Genomic DNA, 20,498 nt, shown 5'->3' with positions numbered 1-20,498 from the left:
GCCGCAAGAGAGAGGAGGGACCCCCTAAGCCTCTGCCCCCCCTGGGATGGCAGGGGTCGCAGGGATGATTGCTATGCACATGCCTGTGTAGACATTTGCGGTGCCAGACTAAAGATAAACCGGAAGCAGGACATTTGAGCGCATAAGACAAGTGGACAAAAAGGGTGCCCCATTCACTCCCATTATAAATATCATTTAATGGGCGCCGAACAGGGAAAAAAAGGCGCCGGAGATTATTAACGTTTTACAAACGGCGCCCGGAGATTTTTAAGGTTTTATAACTGTGCTTGTGATGATTTAACTTTACAAAATGAGCCTGTGACGAATAACGTTTATAAACATACTAAATCACTATTTCTAAAACATTATTATCCACCCAAAAAAATTATTTACATTTTTTTATTTACATTTTTTATTTATTAATGTTTGTAAAACATTATTATCCATAGTGGGTCTTAGGTTTAGGCACCAAGAGGGGGGGTCTTAGGTTTAGGCACCAAGAGGGGGGTCTTAGGTTTAGGCACCAACAGGGGGGTCTTAGGTTTAGGCACCAACAGGGGGGTCTTAGGTTTAGGCACCAACAGGGGGGTCTTAGGTTTAGGCACCAACAGGGGGGTCTTAGGTTTAGGCACCAACAGGGGGGTCTTAGGTTTAGGCACCACCAGGGGGGTCTTAGGTTTAGGCACCACCAGGGGGTCTAGGGGTTAGGGATAGGGTACAGGGAGGGTTTTTAACAAACGTAAATATAAGTTTCAGTTTCGAAACAGGGAAGATTAACGTTTTAAGAATTGCCGATCTCATACACATTATTTAATGATTTATAAATTCTTAAAACACTATTTGTAAACGAAATTCTACACAATATTTTTATAAACGATAATACTGCTTATCGTTTACACCACGCGCCCTTTTTTCCCGACGCCCTTTTTTGATGTACGCAGATAAACCACCCATCTGGGCAGCAGCAGATGGGAAGGTGTTGGAGTGTTGGCGGTGAAAGTTGGTGACAACAATAAAAAAAACACTAAACTTTAACTGCATGGAATAAAGGTCTGGCAATCTACCGCTGTATCTCCTTTATGATAACCTAATGGATGGGGATGTACTAGGCAGTAGAGTTGGGCCGAACGGTTCGCCTGCGAACGGTTCCATGCGAACTTCAGTGGTTCGCGTTCGCGTCCCGCAGGCGAACCTTTGCGGAACTTCGGTTCGCCCCATAATGCACATGGAGGGTCAACTTTGACCCTCTACATCACAGTCAGCAGGCCCAGTGTAGCCAATTAGGCTACACTAGCCCCTGGAGCCCCACCCCCCCTTATATAAGGCAGGCAGCGGCGGCCATTACGGCCACTCGTGTGCCTGCATTAGTCAGAGTAGGGCGAGCTGCTGCAGACTGTCTCTCAGGGAAAGATTAGTTAGGCTTAGCTTGTTCCTGTCTGGCTGCATACCTGTTCTGTGAACCCACCACTGCATACCTGTGCTGTGAACCCACCACTGCATACCTGTGCTGTGAACCCACCACTGCATACCTGTTCTGTTCAGTGGACCCGCCACTGTATACCTGTTCATTGAACCCACCACTGCATACCTGTGCTGTGAACCCACCACTGCATACCTGTGCTGTGAACCCACCACTGCATACCTGTGCTGTGAACCCACCACTGCATACCTGTTCTGTTCAGTGGACCCGCCACTGCATACCTGTTCTGTTTAGTGAACCGCCACTGTATACCTGTTCTGTTTAGTGAACCCGCCACTGCATACCTGTTCTGTTCAGTGGACCCACCGCATCAGTGCGCATACCTGTGCAGTTAAGTGAACCCGCCACTGCATACCTGTTCTGTTCAGTGGACCCGCCACTGCATACCTGTTCTGTTTAGTGAACCCGCCACTGCATACCTGTTCTGTTCAGTGAACCCACCGCATCAGTGCGCATACCTGTGCAGTTAAGTGAACCCGCCACTGCATACCTGTTCTGTTCAGTGAACCGCCACTGTATACCTGTTCTGTTTAGTGAACCCGCCACTGCATACCTGTTCTGTTCAGTGGACCCGCCACTGCATACCTGTTCTGTTCAGTGAACCCACCGCATCAGTGCGCATACCTGTGCAGTTAAGTGAACCCGCCACTGCATACCTGTTCTGTTCAGTGGACCCGCCACTGCATACCTGTTCTGTTTAGTGAACCGCCACTGCATACCTGTTCTGTTTAGTGAACCCGCCACTGCATACCTGTTCTGTTCAGTGAACCCACCGCATCAGTGCGCATACCTGTGCAGTTAAGTGAACCCGCCACTGCATACCTGTTCTGTTCAGTGGACCCGCCACTGCATACCTGTTCTGTTTAGTGAACCGCCACTGTATACCTGTTCTGTTTAGTGAACCCGCCACTGCATACCTGTTCTGTTCAGTGGACCCGCCACTGCATACCTGTTCTGTTTAGTGAACCCACCACTGCATACCTGTTCTGTTCAGTGGACCCGCCACTGTGTATACCTGTTCATTGAACCCACCACTGCATACTTGTGCTGTGAACCCACCACTGCATACCTGTGCTGTGAACCCACCACTGCATACCTGTGCTGTGAACCCGCCACTGCATACCTGTTCTGTTCAGTGAACCCACCGCATCAGTGCGCATACCTGTGCAGTTAAGTGAACCCGCCACTGCATACCTGTTCTGTTCAGTGGACCCGCCACTGCATACCTGTTCTGTTTAGTGAACCGCCACTGTATACCTGTTCTGTTTAGTGAACCCGCCACTGCATACCTGTTCTGTTCAGTGGACCCGCCACTGCATACCTGTTCTGTTTAGTGAACCGCCACTGTATACTTGTTCTGTTTAGTGAACCCACCACTGCATACCTGTTCTGTTCAGTGGACCCACCGCATCAGTGCGCATACCTGTGCAGTTAAGTGAACCCGCCACTGCATACCTGTTCTGTTCAGTGGACCCGCCACTGCATACCTGTTCTGTTTAGTGAACCCGCCACTGCATACCTGTTCTGTTTAGTGAACCCGCCACTGCATACCTGTTCTGTTCAGTGAACCCACCGCATCAGTGCGCATACCTGTGCAGTTAAGTGAACCCGCCACTGCATACCTGTTCTGTTCAGTGGACCCGCCACTGCATACCTGTTCTGTTTAGTGAACCGCCACTGTATACCTGTTCTGTTTAGTGAACCCGCCACTGCATAACTGTTCTGTTCAGTGGACCCGCCACTGCATACCTGTTCTGTGAACCCGCCACTGTATACCTGTTCTGTTCAGTGAACCCACCGCATCAGTGCGCATACCTGTGCAGTTAAGTGAACCCACCTACCTACGTGAGTGCACGCAGTGTGATATACCACTCCGTGCATACCCGATATGGACAAAACAGGTAGAGGAAGAGGTAGTGGCAGAGCCAGAGGAAGGCCACCCGGCAGGTCTGCGCGAGGTCGTGTAAATGTAATTTCGTGTGGACCTGGCCCACAGTACAGTGCTCGGAAGAAGGCACGTCCCATCACCTCCCAACATTGTCAGGACGTGGTTGAGTATTTAGCGACACAGAACACCTCATCTTGCTCAGCCACCAGTGCTACTACTAGCACCACTTCCGCTGCATTTGACACTTCGCAAGAATTATTTAGTGGTGAAATCACTGATGCACAGCCATTGTTGTTACAGCCAGATGAATTTTCACCAGCTCATATGTCTGAGTTACGCGGCAACATTATGGATGTAACGTGTAAGGAGGATGAAGGACCTACTGATGTTGGTGCATGTTTGGATTTGTCTGAGGCAAGCGAAGCTGGGCAGGATGATTACGATGATGACGATGATAGGGATCCTCTGTATGTACCCAATAGAGGAGATGAAGAGGGGGACAGTTCAGAGGGGGAGTCAGAGAGTAGGAGGAGGAGAGAAGTTGCTGAAAGAAGCTGGGGCAGCTCTTCGTCAGAAACAGCTGGTGGCAGTGTCCGGCACCATGTATTGCCACCTATGTACAGCCAGCCAACTTGCCCTTCAGCATCAGCTGCTGAGGTCCCCATAGTGCCCACATCCCAGGGTGGCTCAGCGGTGTGGAAATTTTTTAATGTGTGTGCCTCAGATCGGACCAAAGCCATCTGTTCGCTCTGCCAACAAAAATTGAGCCGTGGAAAGGCCAACACTCACGTAGGGACAAGTGCCTTACGAAGGCACCTGGAGAAAAGGCACAAACAGCAATGGGATGGCCACCTGAGCAAAAGCAGCAGCAGCACACAAAAGCAAAGCCACCCTCCTTCTCCTCTTCCTCCTCCATCAGGTGCATTATCTGCTTCTGCCGCTTTCTCCCTTCCACCTTCACAGGCACCCTCCTCCACTCCGCCTCTGCCCTTGAGCGGTTCCTGCTCCTCTGCCCACAGCAGCAGTCAGGTGTCCGTGAAGGAAATGTTTGAGCGGAAGAAGCCAATTTCGGCCAGTCACCCCCTTGCCCGGCGTCTGACAGCTGGCGTGGCGGAACTGTTAGCTCGGCAGCTGTTACCATACCGGCTGGTGGACTCTGAGGCCTTCCGTAAATTTGTGGCCATCGGAACACCGCAGTGGAAGATGCCAGGCCGCACTTATTTTTCGAGAAAGGCCATACCCCAACTGCACCGTGAAGTTGAGAGGCAAGTGGTGTCATCTCTTGCGAAGAGCGTTGGGTCAAGGGTACACCTGACCACGGATGCCTGGTCTGCCAAGCACGGGCAGGGCCGCTACATTACCTACACAGCCCATTGGGTGAACCTGGTGGTGAACGATGGCAAGCAGGGCGCAGCGGACCAAATTGTGACACCTCCACGGCTTGCAGGCAGGCCTCCTGCCACCTCCTCTCCTCCTGCTACATGCTCTTCGCTGTCCTCCTCCTCCTTGGCTGAGTGGCAGTTCTCCTCTCCAGCTACACAGCCCCAGCTCCGCAGGGCCTATGCTGCATGCCAGGTACGACGGTGTCACGCCATCTTAGACATGGCTTGTCTCAAAGCGGAGAGTCACACTGGAGCAGCTCTCCTGGCTGCTCTTAAGAAACAGGTGGATGAGTGGCTGACCCCGCACCACCTGGAGATAGGCAACGTGGTGTGCGACAACGGCAGCAATCTGCTTGCCGCTTTGCATATGGGGAAGCTGACACACATACCCTGCATGGCACATGTCATGAATCTAGTGGTTCAAAGATTTGTGGCAAAGTACCCTGGCTTAGCGAATGTCCTGAAGCAGGCCAGGAAGTTCTGTGGGCATTTGAGGCGGTCTTACACAGCCATGGCACGCTTTGCGGAAATTCAGCGCAAAAACAACATGCCGGTGAGACGCCTCATTTGCGATAGCCCGACTCGCTGGAACTCGACCCTGCTCATGTTCTCCCGCCTGCTAGAACAGAAGAAAGCCGTGACCCACTACCTCTACAACTACAGTAGAATGAAACAGTCTGGGAAGATGGGGATGTTCTGGCCCGACAACTGGACACTGATGGAGAATGCATGCAGGCTCATGCGGCCGTTTGAGGAGGTGACCAACCTGGTGAGCCGCAGTGAGGGCACCATCAGCGACTTAATTCCCTACGCTTACTTCTTGGAGCGTGCTGTGCGTAGAGTGGCGGATGAAGCTGTGAATGAGCGTGACCAGGAACCGTTACGGCAGGAACAGGCATGGGACCAATTTTCATCAGACCCAGCTGTTTCCTCAACACCTGCGGCAGCACAGAGGGGGGAGGAGGAGGAAGAAGAGAAGTCGTGTGCAGAAGACGAATCAGACTCAGAGGATGATGAGCAAGGTGTTTCTTTGGGGGAGGAGGAGGAGGGGACAGCGGCAGGAGAACAACCTCAGCAGGCATCGCAAGGGGCTTGTGCTGCTCAACCTTCCCGTGGTATTGTTCGCGGCTGGGGGGAGGAGGTTGACTTACCTGACGTCACTGAGGAAGAGCAAGAGGAGATGGAGGGTACTGGATCCGACTTTGTGCAGATGTCGTCTTTTATGCTGTCCTGCCTGTTGAGGGACCCCCGTATAAAAAACCTCAAGGGGAATGAGCTGTACTGGGTGGCCACACTACTAGACCCTCGGTACAGGCACAAAGTGGCGGACCTGTTACCAACTCACCGGAAGGTGGAAAGGATGCAGCACATGCAGAACCAGCTGTCAACTATGCTTTACAATGCCTTTAAGGGTGATGTGACGGCACAACGCCAGCAAGGTACCACTGCCACTAATCCTCCTCCCGTGTCCACGCAGTCAAAGACAGGATGCTCCAGCGATCTCATGGTGATGTCGGACATGCGGACGTTCTTTAGTCCAACGCCTCGCCGTAGCCCTTCCGGATCCACCCTCCACCAACGCCTGGAACGGCAGGTAGCCGACTACCTGGCCTTAAGTGTGGATGTAGACACTGCTGTGAACAGCGATGAGGAACCCTTGAACTACTGGGTGCGCAGGCTTGACCTGTGGCCAGAGCTGTCCCAATTTGCCATCCAACTTCTCTCCTGCCCTGCCGCAAGCGTCCTCTCAGAAAGGACCTTCAGCGCAGCTGGAGGCATTGTCACAGAGAAGAGAAGTCGCCTAAGTCACAAAAGTGTTAAGTACCTCACCTTTATCAAAATGAATGAGGCATGGATCCCGGAGGGCTGCTGCCCGCCCCAAGACTAAGTCAGTCCCCGCACATACAGCATCTCTGCCTGCACGCCGTGTGACTGGCTGCCTGGCCTGCCCCAAGAAGACTAAGTCGCTCCCAGTCCCTCCACACAGCATGTCTGCCTGCAGGCCGCTTGACTACCTTCTCCGCCACCACCAACAGGGTCCGGGACTCCAGGCGGATTGCTGAATTTTTTAGGCCGCTGCTAGCAGCGGCCGCTGTAATAATTTTTCGGGTGCGTGTACATGACTGCCTAATTTTTCTGGCTGCACTGCGGGCAGCTGCAACAACAAAAGAAAAGGCATGTACATGCGCCCATTCCCCTTCGTGATCATTACCTTGCCGTGGTGAAGGGGCTTGCGTATCACAATGGAGCAATGACCGGCGCCTAGATGAGTGTCTCGGGGGGCACACCCACGATAATAAGGTCGTTGCCTCATTGTGGTCAGACCAAATTTGATCAGCTGGACAGTCACTGTTCTGTCATTCAGCTACATCAGCCAGGTGACCATATGGGCTGTAAAGCCACCAAAACCTGCACTCTCGCCATGGTGCGCACCAGTAAAGCACGGCCGTCACTACACAAACAGCTGTTTGCGGTGCGTTACACGATGAGTTTGGTGTGTCAGTGTGAAGCAGTACCTTAATTACACTACCTGATTGATGTATACACATGCAAGATGTTTGAAAGCACTTTAGGCCTGTCATTTAGCATTCAATGTGATTTCTGCCCTTAAAACGCTGCTTTGCGTCAAATCCAGATTTTTCCCGGGGAATTTTGGCATGTATCCCACTCCGCCATCCCCCCCTCCAGGTGTTAGACCCCTTGAAACATCTTTTCCATCACTTTTGTGGTCAGCATAATTATTATTTTTTTTTCAATGTTCGCATCCCCATTGAAGTCTATTGCGGTTCGCGAACTTTAACGCGAACCGAAAATCGGAGGTTCGGCCCAACACTACTAGGCAGTGAACGGCAAATGCAGTAGAACACACACAAACCGTTTCATATGGGAATCTTCCTCTGACGTTTTAGATTTGGAGAAGCAAATGCTTGGCTACAGAGCTGGAACAAGGTGCTCCAGCACCCAAGGCTGAGACACCAAAGTGCGCCCCCAATCCCTCCGACTCCAGCCATCACACCCTGATTGCTATTAGACCAAGAGGCACCCCATGGCCCCAAATCCCCCAACACCTTAATCTCTAGTTATCTGACTTGCTGTCATTGCTATATATCCCATTTTCTTATTTTTCTCTGCTTCAAACACAATAGAGAAATGATAGCTGATTGAGTTTTGCACCCCTCGTACACTGCGCCCTGAGGCTGAAGCCTCTCTTGCCTCTGCCTCGGCCCGGCCCTGCTTGGCTATGAATAAGGACAGTCTGAAATGCGTTAGCCAATTACTCTGTGGTACCGCCTTGGATGCTTTAATAAACTCTAACTTTATTGCACCCTTTGGGGAGTTGCGGGCGGTATTATTTGAATGCCAGCGAGCTGGGCGCAGGGTGAGGTATTGTTAGGAGCATGGGTTAAAATGTATGTGCGCACGCTACATGCAGTCCCCTCTTCTTAGCGTGTTCTGTTAAGGTACACACGTTCATTGTCAATTATTCGTGATAGAGCAGTACCGTGACCGCGATACTTCATTAGTGCGGCCGCGGTCACGCTAGTAAATTGTCGTGGTGCTACACTTTTGTGAGTAAATGACAATGATTGCGCAGACCTTAACAGTGCAAGCTAAGCAGAGGGGACAGCGTGTAGCGTGCGCGCATACATTTTATCCCATGCTCCTAACAAGCCCTTAGGGACCAATGAGGAGGACACTGACAAAATGGTAGTAAGGTGATAATTATAACTTTACAATACCCTCGTGTGTGTGTGTGGTGTGTGTATGTGGTGTGTCTATGTGTGGGTGTGGGGTGTGTGTGTGTATGTGGTGTGTGTGTATGTGGTGTGTCTGTGTGGGTGTGTGGGTATGTGGTATGTGGGTATGTGGTGTGTCTATGTGTGGGTGTGGGGTGTGTGTGTATGTGGTGTGTGTGTATGTGGTGTGTGTATGTGTGGCTATGTGGTGTGTGTGTATGTGGTGTGTGTGTTTATGTGGTGTGTCTGTGTGGGTGTGTGGGTATGTGGTGTGTGTGTATGTGGTGTGTGTGTATGTGGTCTGTCTATGTGTGGGTGTGGGGTGTGTGTGTATGTGGTGTGTCTGTGGGTATGTGGTGTGTGTCTATGTGGTGTGTCTATGTGTGGGTGTGTGGTGTGTGGGTATGTGGTGTGTGTATGTGGTGTGTGTGTGTATGTGGTGTGTCTGTGTGGGTGTGTGGGTATGTGGTGTGTGTGTATGTGGTGTGTGTGTATGTGGTCTGTCTATGTGTGGGTGTGGGGTGTGTGTGTATGTGGTGTGTCTGTGGGTATGTGGTGTGTGTCTATGTGTGTGTCTATGTGTGTGTGTGTGTGTGTATGTGGGGTGTGTGTCTGTGGTGTTTGTGTGTGTCTGTGCTGTGTGTGTGTGTCTGTGGTGTGTGTGTGTGTGTCTGTGGAGTGTGTGTGTGTGTGTGTGTGTGTGTGTGTGTGTGTGTGTGTGTGTGTGTGTGTCTGTGGTGTGTGTCTGTGGTGTGTGTATGTGGTGTGTCTGTGTGGGTGTGTATGTGGTGTGTCTATGTGTGGGTGTGTATGTGGTGTGTCTGTGTGGGTGTGTATGTGGTGTGTCTATGTGTGGGTGTGTATGTGGTGTGTCTGTGTGGGTGTGTATGTGGTGTGTCTATGTGTGGGTGTGTATGTGGTGTGTCTGTGTGGGTGTGTATGTGGTGTGTCTGTGTGGGTGTGTATGTGGTGTGTCTATGTGTGGGTGTGTATGTGGTGTGTCTGTGTGGGTGTGTATGTGGTGTGTCTGTGTGGGTGTGTATGTGGTGTGTCTATGTGTGGGTGTGTATGTGGTGTGTCTGTGTGGGTGTGTGTGTGTGTGTGGGTGTGTATGTGGTGTGTGTGTATGTGGTGTGTGTGTATGTGGTGTGTGTGTGTGTGTGTGTGTATGTGGTGTGTGTGTATGTGGTGTGTGTGTGTATGTGGTGTGTCTGTGTGTGTGTGTATGTGGTGTGTCTGTGTGGGTGTGTGTGTGTGTGTGGGTGTGTATGTGGTGTGTGTGTATGTGGTGTGTGTGTATGTGGTGTGTGTGTGTGTGTGTGTGTGTATGTGGTGTGTGTGTATGTGGTGTGTCTGTGTGTGTGTGTATGTGGTGTGTCTGTGTGGGTGTGTGTGTGTGTGTGGGTGTGTATGTGGTGTGTCTGTGTGGGTGTGTATGTGGTGTGTCTATGTTTGGGTCCACTTTAGAAGGAAATAGATATGGCAGCCTCAATATCCCTCTTACTTCAGGTTCCCTTTAAATCTGTCCCAGAGTCTCTGCAGGAGCTGAAAATGCTGTTTGCAGCAATACATCAAACCAAAGCTAAAATTATATTTAAAATTAAATTGTGCTAATCTAACTAGGGAGTGCTTTCATTTACTAAATGTGACAGTTCTCCTTTAAGTTGCCAGTGCATACTTATTTGTGTTTAACATAACGTCATTAAGTGATCAATAATGCAATGTGCTTGTATTGCTGATCTTGCTTTTTTTTTTAACAGCCATCTCTAAATGTGTAAAGAGAATTCTGAATTTTTTCCCAGCTTTAAAATGTATAATAATTTGTGGCATAGAGCAGGAAGCAGTAAAAGTGCCCACACTTTACTCTATTTTCAGTATCAATATCTGGCCAGCGGTAAAGGTGTTTAAATTCCCAACAATTGACGGACCCCTGGCCAGTCTTCCCCCACATATATGTGTACCCCCCGCCCGTAGTGAGTGCTAATGAAGTTAGCTATGAGTAGCTACAAGTATTTGCCATAACACTTTCCCAGGGCCAGATTTAAGATAAGGCACTGTAGGCACGAGCCTACAGGCGCCTGGTGATGGAAAGGCAGCTCACTTCCCTTCCCGGAGTGGCTCTCTACCTCCTTCCCTATGCAGAGTCCTGATGAGAGTGTAAATGAGAGATTACTCACCCGTCTCTTCATTTCTCTGGGGCACCTCTAGCTACTTAGTACCTCTGGTTACCCAATACTAAGGTACAAGGGTAGCTACCTACACCATGCAGGGAAATAGGGGGGAGGTGACAGCTTGGCCAGCCAGCACACTTGCAGTGCAGTTTGGTGGAGGTTTGTAGGTCCATGGAGGATAAAGTCTAAGGTACCAGGACATCTGTGTCTATAGGCTCCTGTGTAAATATGGGCCCGCACTTGCCATCCGCGTAACTCCACTACTTCCTCCACCAACCTGGAAGGAGGAAGCAGTGGCATTACGTGGACTGCAAATGGCATGCATCTGCTATAGGTGGCGGCATAGGAAAGTTAACCCCCCCCCCCACCCCCCCACCCCCCTCAGTGTGCAGCGCTATGTAACTTAAATTTTGATTAAAAGTAGCTACTCGAAGCTTACATCACTAGTGAGTGTTGCAGGCTCACGTGTCACACCCCCGGGACTCCTCACCTCCTCTTGGGCTTGGTTCACTAACAATAGCGCAGCGTAACATCGCAAGTTAGCTACTGTTACACGCGCTAGTGAATCAGTGTGCCTTAATGAGGGCTCCCTGCACGGTAGTGGCAGCGTAGCGTGTGTAATCAGGCTCAGTCAGGGGAGCAGGCTGTAATGCAGCATAGCGAATGCTAATAACTTAACGTCTGCTCAGACAGCCTATTGGGCCAATCAGAGTGCGGGGATAACGTCCTTTAATGTGACTGGACCCGAATAGGCTCAGGGCGGGAGGAGTGGAGCGGGCTTTAAGTTACTAGAGTTTACTATACTGCAATACAGTGCCCGTTCCTCTAAATAATTGTAATGCAGCAGCGTTTCACCAGAAAATACATGTAAGAAAGAAAATACGTGTAAGGAAGAGGGCACACATGGACATAGGGAGGCACAAGGGTCAGAAGAAGTCACAAAGGAGGACAGAAGGATGCACAAGGGGGCAGAAGGAGGCACACAGGGGACAGAATGAGGCACAATGCGGGACAAAAGGAGGCACAATGGGAGGCAGAATGAGACACAAAGTAGGACAGAAGGAGGTACACAGAGGGGCAGTGGGAGGTACAGAGGGACAGAAGAAGGCATCAGGGCTAGAAGGAGGCACAAAAGAGGACAGAAGGAGGTAGAAAGTGGGGCAGGAGGTGGCACACTGGGGACAGATTGAGGCACAAAAGAGGACAGAAGGAGGTAGAAAGTGGGGCAGGAGGTAGCACACTGGGGACAGATTGAGGAACAAAGGGGGACAAAAGGAGGCACAGGAGGAAAGAAGGAGGCACAAGGGAACTTAAGGAGGCACACAGGGGAACTGAAGGAGGCACACGAGGACAGAAGGGGGTACAAAGGGGACAGAAGGAGGCAAAATGGGGGACAGAAAAAAGCACTTAGGGGGGCAGGAGGCAGCACAGGGACACGGCAGGAGGCACAAAGGGGGATAGAAGTATGCACAAAGGGAGACAGAAGAAAGCAGAGGGGGCTGTAAGGAAGCACAGGGAGACAGAAGGAAGCAGAGGGGGGACAGAAAGAGTCACAGGGAGACAGAAGAAAGCACAAAGGGGCACAGAAGGAGGCACAGGGAGACAGAGGAAGGCTCAGAGGACCGAGGTGGCACATGGGGACTGAAGAGGCACATGCAGACAGGAGGAGGCACAAAGGGAGACGAAAGGAGGCACAGGAGTACAGAAGGAGGCAGTGTGGGACTGAAGGAGGAACAGGGGGCAGAGGTAACACAAGGGGACAAATAAAGGCAAAGGGGACATAAGGAGGCACAGGGAGACAGAAAGGGGCACAGAAAGAGGCAGAGGTGGCACAGGGGGACTGAAGGAGGCACATGGAGACAGAAGGATGCACAAAGGCAGACAGAAGGACAAACGGGGTCAGACATGGCACAAGGGACTGAAGGAGACAGAAGGAGGCACAAAAGGGACAGAAGGAGACTCAAAGAGGGGAAGAAGGATGCACAAAGCACAGAGGTGGCAGCTGTCTGCAACTTATGCTAAGTAGATGCAGCAGAAGCAAGTAATAGAACACCCACAGGGGCGGGGCTTAGTCTGGGGCAGGGCTTAATTTGGGGAGTGGGGCTTAATCTAGCAACATGGCGCCCCCTCCCCCCCCCCCCCCCCCCCAGGACCAATGGCACTCCAGGCAATGGCCTCTACTGCCTATGCCCAGAGGCCCACCTGCCTGGAAGTATACAGGATCTTCTCAAAAAATTAGCATATTGTGATAAAGTTCATTATTTTCTGTAATGTACTGATAAACATTAGACTTTCATATATTTTAGATTCAAATACACACAACTGAAGTACTTCAAGCCTTTTATTGTTTTAATATTGATGATTTTGGCATACAGCTCATGAAAACCCAAATTTCCTATCTCAAAAAATTAGCATATTTCATCCGACCAATAAAAGAAAAGTGTTTTTAAAACAAAAAAAGTCAACCTTCAAATAATTATGTTCAGTTATGCAATCAATACTTGGTCGGGAATCCTTTTGCAGAAATGACTGCTTCAATGCGGTGTGGCATGGAGGCAATCAGCCTGTGGCACTGCTCAGGTGTTATGGAGGCCCAGGATGCTTCGATAGCGGCCTTAAGCTCATCCAGAGTGTTGGGTCTTGCGTCTCTCAACTTTCTCTTCACAATATCCCACAGATTCTCTATGGGGTTCAGGTTAGGAGAGTTGGCTGGCCAATTGAGCACAGTAATACCATGGTCAGTAAACCATTTACCAGTGGTTTTGGCACTGTGAGCAGGTGCCAGGTTGTGCTGAAAAATGAAATCTTCATCTCCATAAAGGTTTTCAGCAGATGGAAGCATGAACCCACTTTTGAACCAGAAACAGCGGCAGAAGCGCCTGACCTGGGCTACAGAGAAGCAGCACTGGACTGTTGCTCAGTGGTCCAAAGTACTTTTTTCGGATGAAAGCAACTTTTACATGTCATTCAGAAATCAAGGTGCCAGAGTCTGGAGGAAGACTGAGGAGAGGGAAATGCCAAAATGCCTGAAGTCCAGTGTCAAGTACCCACAGTCAGTGATGGTCTGGGGTGCCATGTCAGCTGCTGGTGTTGGTCCACTGTGTTTTATCAAGGGCAGGGGCAATGCAGCTAGCTATCAGGAGATTTTGGAGCACTTCATGCTTCCATCTGCTGAAAAGCTTTATGGAGATGAAGATTTCATTTTTCAGCATGACCTGGCACCTGCTCACAGTGCCAAAACCACTGGTAAATGGTTTACTGACCATGGTATTACTGTGCTCAATTGGCCTGCCAACTCTCCTGACTTGAACCCCATAGAGAATCTGTGGGATATTGTGAAGAGAAAGTTGAGAGACGCAAGACCCAACACTCTGGATGAGCTTAAGGCCGCTATCAAAGCATCCTGGGCCTCCATAACACCTGAGCAGTGCCACAGGCTGATTGCCTCCATGCCACGCCGCATTGAAGCAGTCATTTCTGCAAAAGGATTCCCGACCAAGTATCGAGTGCATAACTGAACATAATTATTTGAAGGTTGACTTTTTTTGTTTTAAAAAAACTTTTCTTTTATTGGTCAGATGAAATATGCTTATTTTTTGAGATAGGAAATTTGGGTTTTCATGAGCTGTATGCCAAAATAATCAATATTAAAACAATAAAAGGCTTGAAGTACTAAAGTTGCGTGTATTTGAATCTAAAATATATGAAAGTCTAATGTTTATCAGTACATTACAGAAAATAATGAACTTTATCACAGTATGCTAATTTTTTGAGAAGATCCTGTACTTAGAAGGTGTGTAAAGAGGAACTTTACTGAAAGATAAAAGTAGGGGAAATAAAGTGAATCAAAACAATGCAAAATGAGAAGTTATAAAGTAGAAGAGAGATCAAGAAATGATTGACACTCGCCGTGTAATTCGTTCATGTTGTTAGAGCCACCATGAGCCTGCAGGCCATCATCTTTACTACTTGTAGACATATAAAAATTATCTTTGAACACACCCACCAATGATGTGATAGGCTAAAAGGTAGTTTATACATACAGTAGAATCTCGTTATTATATACAGTATATACCTCTGGCTATAGTAAACTCAAGGTCCTGACCATGCCCCTCTATGTATACAGTGTGTGACCAATCCTGATATTGTAAACTTCTGATACAGTTAACTACTTAACCAGGTTCCTTGAAGCTTACTATAAAGGAATTCTACTTCATATAAATATGCACAGAGGGAGATATTGCTTGCTTGGCAGTTGGAAATAGCCATTAATTCCCGCAATGCAACGAGGTTCTAAGACAGGAAACTGTCAAGACAATGGCCCTGACATCACACTGTGGGAGGGGTTTCACCACTAAAATCAGCGATACAGACGTCCCTGGGTATCCGAGAAAAGGTAAAGCTTTCTCATGGGAAAGGGGGCATCGGCTATTGATTGGGATGAAGTTCAATCCTGGGTTAAAGGTCCTCTTATAGGGAACCTAAAGTGAATACAAAAAGGCAGTTTACCTTACCTGGGGCTTGTGCCGGCCCCCTGCAGCCACCCTGTGCCCGCGCCGGTCCTCAATGATCCTCCGATCCCCCACAGCGACGAAGTTTCATTTTTGGCAACTCAGCCAGTTGATGGCCTTTGCGCCTGCACATCCCTGGCCGTGCGCGTCCTCGATTGCGATCCCATTGACAGGAGTGTCTAGCGCATGCAGATTTTCTCGCAGGCGCAGTGGCCATCGACTGGCTGAGTCGCTGAAAATGAAACTTCGGCACTGTGGCGGACCAGAGGATGACTTTGTCATGGCCGGGGAACAGGGCGGCTGCAGGGGGCTAGTAGAAGCCTCAGGTAAGTTAAACTGGCCATTTTTGATTGACTTTAGGGTTCCTTTAAGTAGAGTTTACATTAGAGCACTCTGATCAGAGTCGCAGCTTCCTGGAAGGTTGTGGGAGGGGCAGAGGCTGTGTCACATGTACCCCGGGAGACAGATGCCACAAGCTCTCATTAGTGGCTGGATGGATTGCAGTAGCGGCATAGCTGCTCTCGCTCAGCTGCCGGCCTCTCCACGCTGTATAATTAGACAGCTCCGCTCCACACTTATCATTAACAAGGGCCTCTTCAGCGTCGTCATTACTGCACCGTAATTATAACCTTCTGGGTATTAATATCCTACTCTAGTTAATATCGTGCTGCTTCAAGTACAACTTAACACCCATCTCTTTGCTCTACCGGAATAGTAATAATCCTTTAATAATTCCACTGCCTTCAAACTATTGCATGTTGATGTTTGTCGTGTGTTCTTTTGTCATCTCTCCTAAAAGTGGACCTGTCATTGCGTCATATTTGCAGTTTGCTCGGTTTTATAGTTTAAAATACAGAGTGTGGTTTGCAGAGCTAATGACCCTTTGAACTTCTCTGAAATAAAAACCTTTTCTGAAGCGGTCTGTCTCTGTTTCTTTGCTGTATAAATGCTCCAGAAAACAGCAACCCAAATTGGGTGGTGGAGCTCAGAGATGCTTTTTTGCATAGATAACTGAAGTTTCTTAACTCTTCGTGTAGTGGAAACAATGTGAGACTCATATCTTTGCTACTAATGTTCTGTTTCTTAGCTGTACTATACATGCAATTCATTATATCATAAGTTTATTTTCACTTTAGATTCCCTTTAACTGAGCTCTGGATAAAGGGGCTTTACTGTAGAGTTGTTGTGGTGCCATAGACTTCAATGCAAATGCCTGCCACATGGTACTGCTTGTACCACTCGGCAACTCACTGCAGAGTCTACATCACCTTAGTGTTGTCTGGCGCATCACTTTGCACCCTGAGTAGTATGGCAAGTCTCATTTAGACTAATGGCCGCTGCAATGGAAGAGCGGCTGGGAAGCGTACCGCAACGCAATGCGATTTGGGTTGTGTGGAAGGGGGCCTTACCTTACCTTGTTCTCACACAAGCTCTCCTTCTACCCAAACTGATAAATCCTAGCCTGCAAACGGACACCAAACCCCCCCCCCCTCCCCCCCCCCCCCAGCAATATCCACTGATATCCGTGCCCTTGCTAATATTCACCAAAGTCATTTTCGATTTCGAGAAAATATTCACGAAAATACATTGTATTTTTGCAATATAGTCAAGAAAACACATTTTTCTTTCCGATGCAAAAATTCACAAAAACTGTTATTTTTACAGCGAAAATCACTTTTTAGCATGAAAATTCAGGAAAAATCTCAAAAGTTACAAACGTATTACAAAATGATTTGCAATGCCACTTTCACTCAAGTCGAATTTTACATTATTTTCCAAAAAATGAATATGAAAAGGATATCCGTATTTTTGCTCATCACTGGCTGATACATTTATCGGATGGCAGCCGCCTAATTCTGGCATTTATCAGGAGTGGTTAGTGCCCAAATTACCATCTGGACGCCGGTTTAGACGCAATTAACTTTGCGCTCTATGGGGCTCCAGTTTTACCGCAGCCCTGCTAGTGCACAAATCACCTGCTCCTTATTTATGAAGCTCGGTAAGTCTTAGTAAGGCTCATTTCCTTATTTATATTTTTGTGTACTCATTCAACTAATATGTATATACTATCGTATAATCTTTGTATGTTATCTACCTTGTACTGAAAACAAACTGTTTTAATGTGTTGTTATTTTTGATTCCAGGATATCAGGCTATGGAGCGGCTGGTGGAATGGGTGTGAGAACGCCTACTAGAGCCCACGGCGCCGCCCTGGTGGGAGTTTTTGAACTACAAAAGGATGATATCTTGTATATACTGGTTGGACAGCAAGGTGAAGACGCCTGCCCTCGGGTAACTCTCTCTAAGTAGACTTACCATAGTCTCTTATTCCATCGTACTAGAATGAAGTAAAATCAATCATATCTCCTATTCATGAAGTTTACAAACTGATGTATTAAAACATTTTTAAATGATTATGTCTAAAACTCCCAGTGCTTGGATAGTTTCCAAGGCACTGTGTACATTCGATCTCCCACAACCTAGGCATTAAAAAAAAAAAAAAAAAAAAAAGAATTGTCTGCTATTTAGGTTTCCAAAAGGTTTTATTGAAAACAATAATAATACACATAGGTTGCATAGAGCCTAGGTTCTCAACGTGTGGTACGCGTACCCCAGGGAGTACTTCTGATGGTCACTGGGGGTACACTAGGCTTGATATACTTAAAGAGACACTGAAGCGAAAAAAAAATGATGATATTATGATTTGTATGTGTAGCACAGCTAAGAAATAAAACATTAAGATCAGATACATCAGTCTAATTGTTTCCAGTACAGGAAGAGTTGTTATCTCTATGCAAACAAGCCATTAAGCTCTCGACTAAGTTAAGGTAGCCATACACTGGTCGATTTGCCATTAGATCGACCAGCTGACAGATCCCTATCTGATCGAATCTGATCAGAGAGGGATCGTATGGCTGCCTTTACTGCAAACAGATTGTGAATCGATTTCAGCCTGAAACCGATCACAATCTGTTGAGCTACTCCTGCCGCCTGTCCCCCCCCCCCCCCCCGTATACATTACCTGATACTGGCTCCCGGGCATCTTCTCCGCGCTGCACGGCTCTGTTCCGGCTCCATCCCGACGCTTCCTGTGTCACTCCGTGACCAGAAAGTTCAAATAGAGCGCCCTCTATTTGAACTTCCTGGTCACGGAGTGACACAGGAAGCGCCGGGATGGAGGCGGAACAGAGCCGTGCAGCGCGGAGAAGATGCCCGGGAGCCAGCTTCAGGTAATGTATACCTGATCGGATCGGCCGCCGCTAACGACGCGCTCCCTACACGCGGGCGATCGAGGGTAATTTCCCGCACGGCGCGATTGACGGACCGATCCGATTTCGTGAGGAAATCGGATCGGCGGGTGTGTTTACCGCGAACGATTGGCAGCTGATTCGATCCCAGGATCGAATCTGCTGTCGAAACGGCCGCGAATCGGGCCAGTGTATGGCCACCTTTTAGTCCTGGAGAGGGCTGTTATCTGACTTTTATTATCTCAACTGTTCCTGGACTGTTTACTTTTCCTCTGCTAGAGGAGAGGTCATTACTTCACAGACTGCTCTGAAAGACTCATTTTGAATGCTGAGTGTTGTGTAATCAACACATATTATAGAATGATGCAATGTTAGAAAAAACCCTATATACCTGAAAATAAAAGTATGAGAATATTTTCTTTGCTGCTAATCTTCTAGTGATTATTCATAGTACACAACCAATTCACTATATCAGATTTTTTTTTCGCTTCAGTGTCTCTTTAACCAAGAATAACAAATTTAGCGTTCTAGAAAATGATAAATCTTATTTAAACAAAGCCAAGTTAGTATTTTAGCTAATTAAAAGCAATTGCAAATGCTTGGAAATTGTTTAGAACCAATTATCATGTACTACAATTAAATAGATATTTATCAAGGGGTACTTGTGATAAGGTTTACTATGCAAGGGGGTACTTGGTGAGCACAGGGTTTTAAAAGGGGTTCATACCAATAAAATGTTGAGAAACACTAGCATAGAGCATATGAATAGGCAAACAATCAATCGAACATCAGTAAAGTAGAAAATTGACACATGATGCAAGTGCAAAGTATGAACAGCAAAGGTAAAAATAATGCAAAACAGTTTTTTAGGCAACGTTAACAATTACACATAATCTACCAGGCAAGATAAATAGCTAACCAGGCAAATAAAAGTAATTTCCAGCTTATTCAAGTGAAACTCGAATATTGTGCAAAAGTCCATTTATTTCAATAATTCAACTTAAAGTGAACCAGAGACGAAGCCCCCTCATGTATTTTACCATATATATCAGTGGGGACATTAAAGAAAACAACTACCCTGCTCTCTGTTTCATTCTTCACTGTTCAGCCCACTTCTAATCAGCCCTGATAAAATCCCTGAGCAGAGCCAGCAGGGGGAAGGCTTGGACTTGAAAAGACATGAGAGAACACAGACTGAGCTATAAATATTCCTAAGCAAAGCCAGACTGAATGCTCAGTCGGGGATTTTATCAGGGCTGATTAGAAGCAAGCTGTGCAGTGCAGAATGAAACAGAAAGCAAGGTAGATGTTTTTTCTAATCTTCCCACTCATATATATGGTAAAATACATGAGGGTGCTTTGTCTCTGGTTCCCTTTAAATGGTGAAACTAATATATGAAATCGACTCATTGCATGCAAAGTGAGATATTTCAAGTCTTTATTTGTTATAATTTTGATGGTTATGGCTGACCGCTTATGACGAAAACTCCAAAATCAAAATCTCAGACCTTTAGAATACTGTAGAAATGTTCAATATTCTTGTCTCAAAGTGTCAGAGTCTAATCAGCTAAATGATCCAAAAGACCTGCAAAGGGTTCCTATGGGTTCCTATTTCATATATTAGTCTAATTTTTTGAGTTTCACCTGTAGGTTGAAGAACAAAGATCTAAGAAGATCCAAGTGCACGATACGTTAACCATTTTGCCCAATTGAACTGAAACATCTCACGAGAGGCAGAAATGGCGTAAGCATAGTTGTCAGTTTCCATCAATAGATCAAGACGTTGCTCTAATTGAGAGTGGGGAAGGGTGGAAGACTTCCAATTAAAAGCAATCACCCATTGGGTGGCCAAGATGCAATCATTATAAAACCTTTTAAAATGAGTGCAGCTGAGCGGATGGGTGAGGGAGGGTTAAACTTATCCAGCAGCCGTCTTCTTTAACCCATCCCACGTCACGTCCTACGCCACGTTTCAATCTGCGTCACGTGACTACTACGCTTCCTCCTTCAACCCGGAAGGAGGAAGCGCGGTAGTCATGAAAACACGGCTTGGAACGCGGTGTGAGATGCGACGTGGGACG

At 47.8% G+C, this 20,498-nt stretch overlaps 1 protein-coding gene across 9 annotated transcripts in view; it reads left to right on the top strand.

Annotated features, from left to right (window-relative positions):
- ALK (ALK receptor tyrosine kinase) overlaps window positions 1–20,498 on the top strand; it is a 942,963-nt gene that overhangs the window by 835,519 nt on the left and 86,946 nt on the right. For all 9 annotated transcript variants that reach the window (XM_068232762.1, XM_068232763.1, XM_068232765.1 and 6 more), the window contains one exon: window positions 17,314–17,461. In XM_068232762.1, the coding sequence (XP_068088863.1) occupies window positions 17,314–17,461 (148 nt within the window). The remainder of the gene's footprint in view (window positions 1–17,313; window positions 17,462–20,498) is intronic.

The sequence above is a fragment of the Hyperolius riggenbachi genome, chromosome 4 (assembly GCF_040937935.1).
Source record: "Hyperolius riggenbachi isolate aHypRig1 chromosome 4, aHypRig1.pri, whole genome shotgun sequence".
Classification (NCBI taxonomy): Eukaryota; Metazoa; Chordata; class Amphibia; order Anura; family Hyperoliidae; genus Hyperolius; species Hyperolius riggenbachi.
Note: the sequence above shows the minus strand (reverse complement) of the source record. Positions and strands in the feature narration are given on the sequence as shown.